General features: G+C 38.3%; 1 protein-coding gene across 5 annotated transcripts in view; it reads left to right on the top strand.

Annotated features, from left to right (window-relative positions):
- Positions 1–11,160, top strand: part of LOC119656907 (kelch-like protein 30) — a 50,943-nt gene that overhangs the window by 37,369 nt on the left and 2,414 nt on the right. For 4 of the 5 annotated variants that reach the window (XM_038063596.1, XM_038063591.1, XM_038063595.1 and 1 more), the window contains exons 2-3: positions 5,327–5,423; positions 5,517–5,756. In XM_038063596.1, coding sequence (XP_037919524.1) covers positions 5,327–5,423; positions 5,517–5,756 — 337 coding nt within the window. Of the gene's footprint in view, positions 1–4,850; positions 5,258–5,326; positions 5,424–5,516; positions 5,757–11,160 lie in introns of those variants that run through there. The other variant, XM_038063594.1, reaches the window with a different exon arrangement.

The raw sequence follows: 11,160 nt of genomic DNA, 5'->3' as shown, positions 1-11,160 counted from the left end.
TACAAATTAATTCAGTCCAATTGCCCCCTCCCTTTATTCAGCATCCTCGCAGACTTCATCTCCAACAGAACTTGCCACGTACATTTCGATGGACTTCGCTCCATCGACTTCTCGGTAAACTCAAGAGTACTTCAGGGATCTATTCTAGGCCCCAAACTTTTTAACATCTTCCTCCACGATATTCCCCTCCGTCCCGTAAACTCAGGCAGCCCTTCACCCGCCCTTTCCCCCAACGACAATGGTCCTCCCGCGTTAGGCGGGATCCTCTTCGCTGATGACACCATTCTATATGCGAGTGGTCTCAGGCCCTCACTAGCCTCTCTCTCTCTCTCAATCTCCTAACCAATAGGGTCATCGCTTATTTCAACCGGTGGGCCCTCACCGTTAATTCCCTTAAGTCTGAGGTTCTTTGCTTCAGAAACCCTAGTGAGAAGTGCCACTGGCGCACAATGCCAGAAAGCAGAAACCTGCGAACCACACACTCAAGTCGAAATCAAACATTAAATACCTGGGAATCTCCCTCAGCAACAAACTTAAATCCAACCCTCACGTCAGATCTGCTATTGCCAATGCCTCTAAGGTCTCAGCTGCCTTAAAAAACCTTCTCTCATCCCGGGCCCTGTTCTCTGCCTCCAAAACTCTTATTCGTCCAATCCTGACCTACGGTTTCCCAGCATGGACTACCATGTCACCGAACGTAGCAGAAGCCGTCCAACGATTTGAAAGAACGATACTCAGGAAATGACGGCCAACTACAGAAGGCCAAACCTAAAATTTCACCAAAACTCTCTCCTGTACGACCTTTCCGGGGTTTGCCCCATTATTCCGCACATGGTCAAGTAGTTGCACTGACTGAAAAAGTGGCTGTCCCACCCTAACCCGCTGATAAAAAATCTCTCTAAACGCAATGCATTGTTACGCGAGCAGAGGTACTACGTGTCAGGGCTGGCTCTCCTCTCGGAAAGTAATTCTCCTCTCAACTATCACGCCTCCCCTCCCTCCTTTATCAAAGCTCCTCTCCGGACTTTCACAGAGGCTAACCGCGTAAGTCCAATGTTCCGGCAGTCAATCCCCGCGCAGGTGTAGATCACCTTTCATTATTTTTCTTTACTTAGTCCAGATTAAGACAATAGACATTAATTAGCCTGCACAATATGTAATATCTGCAAGCATTAACTTCTTCCCTAAATTAAGATCCCTCCTTCGACCAATTAGACTCCACAGTCCTCTTCATCCCTCCCGTCTTGGGTCACTGTCCTTGCACAGGTCCAAATCGAGTAAAAGGTAGCCCTTTCTCAGAATGCTACCACCATTGAGAAAGGACTGAGCTTTACTCCAAATCCGTCGATCAATCCTGTCCACCGGTGCCTAAAAATTCCTTTTTTTCCGTTTTCCAGTACGGAGTACTATTTTGTATTGTTTTGTGTTATGCTGGTTTAGTTGTAAGTTATAAATTATTCTTAGGTTTAAGCACATGTTATGTGAAATGAGCATTTCTAAAATCACGAAAAAAACCAAAAATCGATAATTAAGTACTCCATTCGTCGCTAGAAGTACGAAGAAACGACAATTAACAAAGTAAGAAGTGAACGTCCAAAAAAGTTAACGCATCGGGAAGAATTCATTGTGGGGACCGTCAAAAAAGGGCTCAAAACTGACCGCAACAATGCTTCCCTCTTATATAAAGAAAAAAAACTGCTTACTTAAATTGGATCGAAAAAAGCCATACATAAGCAAAACAAGCAGAAGAAAACGCGTAATTTTCACTTGGAAATACATAGTAGTATGCTAATTGAATAAACTCCCCGCCTTATTTTCACTAATGACGGAAATCACTTCTATGGTTCAATCTAACAAAACTCAAAAAGACCGTTTTTGAAAAAACAAACTGAAATTATCAGCATTTGAAATTTCGACCAAACATACTGAAAAGCCTGCACCATGTTGTGTGACGCTAGAACTCGAGCCAAGAAACTTCAGTAGCCCGACAACTGACAGTTACTCATAAAAATATAAAATTAATTTCCCGCGTGAAATGCCAAGGAGGACCATCAAATATGGTTTCGTTTCTGCTGCAAAAATAACTCCACAAAAACCCGGCAGAAAGCTTTTTTGGCTGTTCGGAAAGGAGATTTCCGGAAGAAGTAGATCGCCATCGTCCAACGGAATCCAGTTTCTTTGGAGTCAGCTTTTATGAGGATCATTTTTAAACTTTAACTCCAATCTTAATTGATAATATACGATCGCATTAGAATTTTGTATCACTATTATTCATTATTCAAATTCAAATCAAGTCACAAGAGCAGAGATACCGCTGAATATTCAACGTGCTCAAGGTTCCAATCCCGTTCAGTGCAAATCAATTTTTTGCGGCCCGTGAATTTTTCAGAAACGTACGTCTTATCGCCATTCATGTAAAAATATCGGAATTTGCTATATAGCTTTACGTTTCGGTAGTAATATTTACTACCGAAACGTAAAGTAACTTGAAGGATTGTCCACTCAGGCATCAATTTCCTGTTAATAACCGATTGAGTACTTGAAAAGTAACAAACACTAAACCGGATGCCTTCACGTAAATAAGATTCAAATTGCTCGCTCAATGACGTCACCGCGTTTTCTCCAAATTTTTAAACCAACATAATTAACAAATGAACGTTTTCAATTGATTTTTTTAACGGATTAGTAATTTGGCAGGTGAAACTACTATTTTGTGGTCTATTTTGGAATCTTTTCTAGGAAAAAAACCTTTGCTAACAAATCGACGTACAAGGTACGAGGATGAAATGAAAAGTTTTCGGCCTGAAAAAGAAATGGCGCTAGGAGATTTCATTTTTTATTAGTCTTCTATAAGTCTACCCCTGACTAGCTGGTATACAAACTTTCAAGTTGGTTGCTCTGTTTAAGAGCTTATTGAGCTGTGTACGTGAAAATGAAGAAAACAGAAAACCGTGCTACTTTTAAATACTTCTATTTGAAAAATTGATTCAAAACTGAAAGATTGTTGATGATATTTAACAATGAGATTCTGAATTTAAAAAAGTCGCACGAGCACTATGGCGCATCAAATTCAGGACGCCCCGTTGAGGCCACAACTCTCTAAATGACTGATCAAATTATAGAAATCGTGGTAGAGACCCCAGATTGTAGGCAAATTAGATAGCCAAGACAAATGGAATATCAACTGTATGTGCAAACACGAAGAAACTCTGTGATAGTTGGTTGCCACGTCTGCTAGTGTTCTGTCAAAAGTTCAACTAGAAAACAGTTTTGATCGCGAAATTCCGGCATTTTATATTTATAACCGTCGGTGAAAATTGTTTTCAGCATTAGACCTTTGAAACTAAACAATAGTAAAACAACGCCAAAGGGGATAAAAACATTTCGCATAAGGAGTAATCTACATTGATTACCTTCAGAAGTATAAAACTATCATTGGTAAATACTACGCACGGTTGTTGCAGCGTTTGAAGGACTATGTGCGAAAAAACGACCGCATCTGGCAAAGAAGAAACTCCAGTTTACTTATGGCAATGCACCCGTCCATCGATTGTTGCAATGGCTAAAATCAGCGAGTTCAAGTTCAAATTGTTCTCTCGTTTAGCATATACTTTATATTTAGTCCTCAGCAACTATAATAAATGTTTCCTCACCTCAAAAATATCACGGAAGTAAAAACAGTTATTAGTCCGATAATTGTTTATTTTGAGGAGCTTGATGATTCTCACTATAAAAATAGTAATACTGCATAGAATCGGTTACGAAAAATGTATAAGGGATCATAGAGATCACGTTCAAAAATAAAATGAAAAACCCACAAAAAGGGCTTTTCTTTATCAGAATCAGAAAAACGTGGGGGAGGGGACCTTGGATACCAGCAGTTTGTGAGATAATTCGAAGCCTACCGTAGAGGCAGTGAGAATTGATGGAGTAGACTTTTGTGTAACAAAGTTGGCCACTCCCATATGGTAGCATAGACGGAACGTTGATATGAAATAAGGTCAACTTGACGGCGAATTTAGTGCTATTAATGAATCAAGTAATATCGACTTGCTAAGAAGGCAGAAACAACAAATTCAAGATATCCAAACTCTTCTTTTTTCTTATCTGTCACACATTCGAAAAATCTCTCACATTAAGCTTGTGCCCTTTTCGTTGGAATTGAAACTAAGTAGTCAATTAAGTCACTCATTACTTTTAAACAGAAAATGAAATTCACGGTTTAAGCTTAAATCCCGTTGTTTCCAATCATTACTACTCTCTAAAACCCTGGCGAGGACTACACACATATGTTACTCGGCGACATACACTCAATGAGAGCCCAAAACGTAATGAAGCTCACGATGCAAAGATACGACATCTTGCATCGCAATAAGTCTCATGAAGTGACAATGCCCACTTTTCGAAATCTCGCAACGAAATAAAGTTTCAAGATCGGTTGCTCCATGTGTGGCAAACGAACCGTAACTTAAGCTACGGTCCGATGGTACTCGCAGTGTGCACGAAGGACGAGCGCGATCAAAGTCGTTGCCTAACTGTCGAAACGCAATTTTGAGGAGGTAATTATTTAGGAAATACTTTATGTAATTGTATGTGTTATATGCAACGTGATTTAATGGAATATTCTGTTTATTCCTCGGTTGATCTGACATTTCGTTGCAAGGTTTTTAAGTCACAACACGAAGGCGACCAAAAACCGACATAACGTTCACGGTTAGACGCAAACCTCAAACGGTACGTTCTGTAAGGTTCGGGAGCGTTCAGAACTTCAAACGGAAGTCAGCTCTAGTTACCAACTTGGTTGCGCGGGTGTGGTGAACTTAAGCAGAATTTGCCAGGAACCTGGTAATCAATTTGGTTCTCCGTGTGTCTTTGGTTTTAGATGCAAACCTCAAGCGAATCACTTTGTGAGCATCGTTAGCATCAAACGGATCGTAGCTGTGTAATTAAGCTTTTAATTATATAGATACGCTATTATAGATGGAATAATTGTTCGCTTCATAACTGTGTCCCTAGTGCCTTTGGAAACAAGTAATTCCGCGCGGATTAGGTCCTTAAACAAGAAACATAAATTTCATGTAAAAAACGGATATTTTAATCTAGTTTTGGGATTAAGGTTTGTGCTAGTAGTTCATAACGGTCAACAATGGAAACGAAGGTTAATATTGATGAAGATCTAACAACTTTAGCAATTAGTAACGGTGATTACCCTGTTGATTTCGTTAGAAAGCTAGCCGATCTGCAAAAAAACAAACGGGTGAGTCATCTACTTTGTTTCTCATCTAGCTGATAATATTTTTATTTTTGACCGTGTTCCAATTTTAAGCTCACAGATATAACACTGCGAATTGATAACGAAGAGATTGTTGCCCATAAAGCTATTCTAGCGGCTGCAAGCCCCTTTTTCAATAACTTGTTCGACGGTTAGTATTCAAACGTGGTTGCTATCCATTACTTCCAAAAAGATACATAATTGTTAACTTTCATCTGTTCTTTTGTACACATATTGAATGTAGATGATTTTATCAAGAGCAAAAAGAATGTGGTTGATTTGCAGCACAGAACTACTCCGGAAATAATGTCTTCGATTATAGACTACATATACTCGGGGAAACTAACAGTAAAGGAAAAAGACCTGGATTTGTTCTTCGAAAATATTGACCATCTAGGCATGGAAAATCTTAAGAAGAAAAGCGGCCAGGCGTTATCGACTCTTCTCAATTCCACAAATTGCGTGCAGATCTTTATCTTGGCAGGTATGTGCGAGCTAAGATGGTAGCGATTAAGCTATTTATTGTATGAAGGCAAGCAATATCATAGTCTACATAGAAAAAAGTTTAGTGTTTTAATAATCACTTTTCAAAATATCAAAAACTATTCTGCGCTCAATCCATACTTCGCTTGTTTCTTCACGAAACTTGTCCATAATCTTGAAATTCAGTTTTTTTTTCAATTTATCGCTGCAAAACGATATAAACAATTGTTTTGTATGTTGGGGTAGGGGTGGCTCGCCCTAGGCCTCAATCGTCGTTATTCACAGTCAGTATTCGCCGGCACCGTGAGGATGACATAGAATCCAAGAGGTAAAAAAATTTTTTTGCTTGCACGGAGTACGCCTCTCAAAGTTGCCCTTTTAGTACTTTTGCCGCATTTTTTATACCTTTTGGTTTTCTGTTCCGAAACACTAATGCTGAATGATATCAATATTCGGGAAATTCCCGTCTTGGTAAATATATAGATTAACTTATAGGTTGCCTTGCTGTAGTACTAGAGTCATCTGGACTTCTTGCATGATACTATTGTTTTCTTATGCTGAACGCGTCCAATAATCGGGGAATTCCCGTTTTCGAAAAGGCATATGTGAGTTTCATTACGATAATACGTATTTGTTATACGTTTTTTTAGGTAAACCCTCAAAACTGAATTCGATTAGTGCTGCCGTGTATCTAGTAGTGATTAGTAAGCAATAATCTCATTAGAAATTAGATTATAATTATCTCTTAGTTTCCATTTCGTAAGTGCTCTGGGCTTTGTTAGGTGGTATGTGTACATGTTTCTTAACTCGTTCTCTTCTTATATGACATGCCATGCGAATACGTCATAAAAAACAAAAACATGTCATAAAGATTGTACCGCGCGGACTGCTCGCTGCCGTTTATGTTCAAGTGGTTCAAGGAGGTGGTAGAAAGTTCGGTAGTTTTACGGAAATGGTGTTTTGTGATAATAATGAGTCGTGGAAAGTATGTAAAAACGAATATGAATAAGTGCAAAATAAACGCGGCTAGTCCCTTAAATTTAATTAGGTTAATAAAGTGACCTGGACTGCCATTTTTAAAAATCGGCAAAGCAAGTTCAACTCCCCATTCCAATCGTACCCATTTCTCTTCTCAGTGTGGTTTCTGCTATTGTTTTCGGAGTTTTATATATTATTTTTTCTATTATTTTTAGGAATGCTTTATTCGTAAGTTTGGTTTGAGAGGGGTCGATTTAATATTTTTTATTCTGGTAATTGTGGGGGAGCGGGGATCAAGGGTCGGAAGTCGGGTGGGGGTGGATGGGAAGGTTCTAGAGAAAAATATGCTTAGTTCATGCAATAAATTGGTAGCTCTCATTCCAATCATTGAGGGTTTGCTTTTTAACAATGCACTTGAAATCCGTCAGACCGATTGCTACGTTCAAGGACCATTGACGGGCGCTGCAACTGCCGCTCTCTGAGCGAGGGTGTTTGGGATGTAACCGTACCGTGCAATCACCTCTAATTTATTTCTCCTTACTGATTGATCTTGGCGTCATATTCCCTGGAAGATAGACCACAGATTAAGCATCTGGCAAAGTCTACTTCTAGTACTTTACAATATGGCCAAGGCGCTACCAATTGAAACACTGTCTTGATTTTTTAATGTAGACTTGAAGCTTAACGTGCTTGAGTATGATGTGACTCGGGAGTATTGCTCCTTCAAAAATCAATTTAACCGATCTAGAGGGGTGGAAAGGATCCGTATGAAGCTGAATGAGAATTTTGACCGTTGGGACCTTGCATATTTCTTCCTCAGAATAGTCGAGCGAGATGCCCTCGCATATACCAAAACGAAAGAAGAAGGCTTGAACGATGAAGGATTTAAGATTTAATTCTTTTATACGGGGGTCTTCGAGGAAGTTTTTAGAAAAAGCTGGGGTTTTAAATCTCATCTAATCTAGATGCTGATCTTGGAAAAGTTCAGGGACGACCCCCGACTTTGGCTTTGTCTACTCGACAAATACTGGTTATATCTTGAGCTTTGTATGTGTATTGTATAGGAAATATTCAGTTTGAGTTTTCCTCGTGGGAGGTGGAAATGAATATGTTGGTGGTTTCTGCATTTCCAGAAGAAAAAGCACACCAGTTTTTTCTCGACCAAAAGCGTACTCCACTTCAATTTCAGCACTGCATCACTTAACAACCAAATTATTAAAAGTGTACATAATGTCAGTGTTCTAATAGAAGTTTATTTTAAAGAATATGAGTCAATGATCATTTTAGTGAAATGATTTCAATGAAAAATTACTAAGAAATATGCAAAAATCTGAAACGTAGAGCAGCATTTTCAATTATTTTTTTTCCGTACACGAACATAACTACGATTTTTTTTATTATTTATGATTTTTTTATAGTCTAGTTTATTTTTTTCGAAAATCGAGAGTATTGGGCTGGGTAGGGAGTCCGTGGATGGTGTATCTGTTTTGCTACTATAGTTGCGGAACGCGATTTAGAGCATAAACGGCTTGCAACTGTAGTTGCGATACCAACTTGAGTGGCTAATATTTACTTCATTGATTGTGAGATGAGGCGTATTTACGAAATGTTAAAGCTATACTGTAATAAGGCGTAATTAACAGCGATCCCTATTTTAGTGAATGAAATTCACTCATCTGGTTTTGAGAAAAGAAATCAAGGGATGAAGATGTCAAAGCAATTTGTGAATCTCTGTCAAAATACCTTTCCAATCGGAAAGAAAGCAAATGTGGCGAAGGAAATGGTCAAACTGTTGAATATGGCTCCAACAAGGTATAAATAATTTATACTGAGACTACAAAAACGTGTGTAAAAAAATCACTGATTCATCGCCTGAACATCCACCAAATTTAGAAAAATAGAAAACATTGGCTATGGGCCTGAACCTTAATAAAACAATTGATGAAGATAATCTGAAGATTTTAGATATAACACTATTTTTAGCCCAGCAAAATCCTGTTTTCCGCGGTCACCGTGAAGACATTTCTTTGGAAAATAGAGGATTTTTTTAGAATTGGTGCAACTGATAGCGAAATGTGATCCAGGTTTTAAGAGCTTAAAACTTCAAGAGTCCGCTGGTGGGTCAAAGAGAGTACCGTCTTATTGTCCAAAGGGCTATAAAATGAATTCACTTTTGTTTAGGTGAACATGTAAAGCAAAACATCATTGCAGATATAAACAAGTCGGGAAACCGGAAGCTGGACGCTTCAGGTACGAAAGGTTTTGTGTATTTCTTAGTACGTAGCACGTAATATATCCATATATTATGTGAGAGTATCCACTTTCGGGTGATGTTGACATTCATAGTCTTCAATTTTCAAAGAAGCAACAAATTTGAAGTATTATAACTTTGTTAGTAATAGTGCGATTTCCACCAAACTTGGTAAGATCATGCTCTATATTATAGCCTATATCACTGCAATTTCATGGTACTAGGATGAACTTAAGGGGGGTTTCTAATCAATTACAAAAAATTGTAGTAATATACTATTATTAACTTAATTTAAACAGATATCGGCATGGAAGGTATTTCGGAGCCCAGCCATCATATAGTGGCAGTCTCCTGATTTTTTTTTCAAATTTTTTGGTTTGGTAGTTTCTGAGAATGGCCCCCTTAAAGAAGTGATCACTTTCCACACCCCGCGCTCCGCACGCTTCCAACGAATGTCAAAACTAAGATCGGCTTTGAAAAGTACTAATCGAGACCTTTAATTTGATACCCCAAATGACTATATTTGATGAAAAAAAATTTTACACCCCCCTTTTGCATGTATGGGGACCCCCCTTAAATTCGACGTAATTCACTGTATGCGTGAGCGTTCACAGTTCCCACCGTCTCCGAGAGAAATGCGTGTGACGGACAGACAGACAGACAAAGTTTATACTAGAAGGTTCCGATGACGCTCCGGCTGTAGCACTGAATAATTTGTTATGAATGTACAAAGACTTTGATAAGGAGCTGGTGCTGCAAAAAATAAAAAGGTATCGCCGACATCTACTTGCCACCAGTACGAGTATGTAGATGTTGCTGTCAGGTGAGCAGCTCATGAAAACCTTTAATTTATTATAAAATGGAATTTCACTGAATCCTTATCCTCTGTATCACTTGTTCTACAATACTTCTTAATTTGCGTCTCATTTGCCACGTGCCAAATAATAGAAAAACTTCTTTAGCGATTTTAAAAATTATCTTCGATTTACGATGAATCAAGAACGATTTGCCAATGTGTCCATGTTTTGCTTGAAAGTAGAGTTTCAAAGGAAATGGATTTCGGTGAAATTATTGAGGTATTCAGCAAAAGGAAGACACGAAAACATGTGCGGTGTCAATCGAAACAAATTTTCCATTTGATACTGAATGGTTTATTTATACTTAAACGCCTTTTTTCATATGGAAAAAAGTATTAAAAATTCAAGAAGGTATTAATTTATTAAACTTTCTTGTCTTAATTGACCCCATCCTTGCCTATGTAAATAAATTACAATTATATGCTAGAACCTAACGTAGGTAGTCACATTATAAGTATTAAATTTTTTACATTACATGAATTATATTCTACTATAAACGTACATCAACTTCTAAGATCAGGTGGGGGCCTCATTTAGTTTTTCCGCCCCGGGCCATCGACAAGTTTAGTCTGCCACTGCCTCTTAACATAATCTCTTACATTCAACTTGGCTGTTGCTAAATGAAATTTCCAGTGATGTATCAAAGTGGTTATAATTTGAAACAGCTTACTATAACAGACCTTTTTAAGGTTTTCTTTGCAAAACAAAACCTTATTAAAATCGGTTCAATGTCTGTCTGTCTGTCACACGCACTTTTCTCAGAAACGGCTATACCGATTGGCACGAAATTTGGTGAGAAGGTGAAAACTGTGAACGCTCAGACATCCAGTGCGCGATATCCTTCCCCGTTGAGCTTTACGGGGGTACATGTAAAATTTTTTTCACCGTTTGTAGTCATGTGAGATATGAAATCAAAGGTCTCGATTAGTACTTCTTGAAGCCGGTCTTAGTTTTGTTAGAAAGGGGGGGGGGGGTGGGGGGAGTGTTAGGGGTAAAAACTGATGATTTCTTTAACGGACCCATTCTCAGAAACTACCCGACCGAAAAATCTGAAAAATATCATGAAGCTATCTCTATATGGTGCCTCTCCAAATCGATGTCTGTTCAAATTAAGTAAATAATGGTATATTACCATATTTTTGGGGAAATTGAGTAAGTTTATCCCAGAGTTATAAAAGTTTGTAGTAGTATAGAATATAATATGAAGCATATTATCTCCAAGTTTGATCAAAATCATGCTATTACTAACAGTCAGACGTGCTAAATGCATATACATAATAGGCTACGTACAAATGGGATAGTTCTACACTCAAATATAC

This window comes from Hermetia illucens, chromosome 5, assembly GCF_905115235.1.
Source record: "Hermetia illucens chromosome 5, iHerIll2.2.curated.20191125, whole genome shotgun sequence".
Taxonomy (NCBI): Eukaryota; Metazoa; Arthropoda; class Insecta; order Diptera; family Stratiomyidae; genus Hermetia; species Hermetia illucens.
The sequence above is the reverse complement of the archived record's forward strand: the minus strand, read 5'-3'. Positions and strand labels throughout refer to the sequence as shown.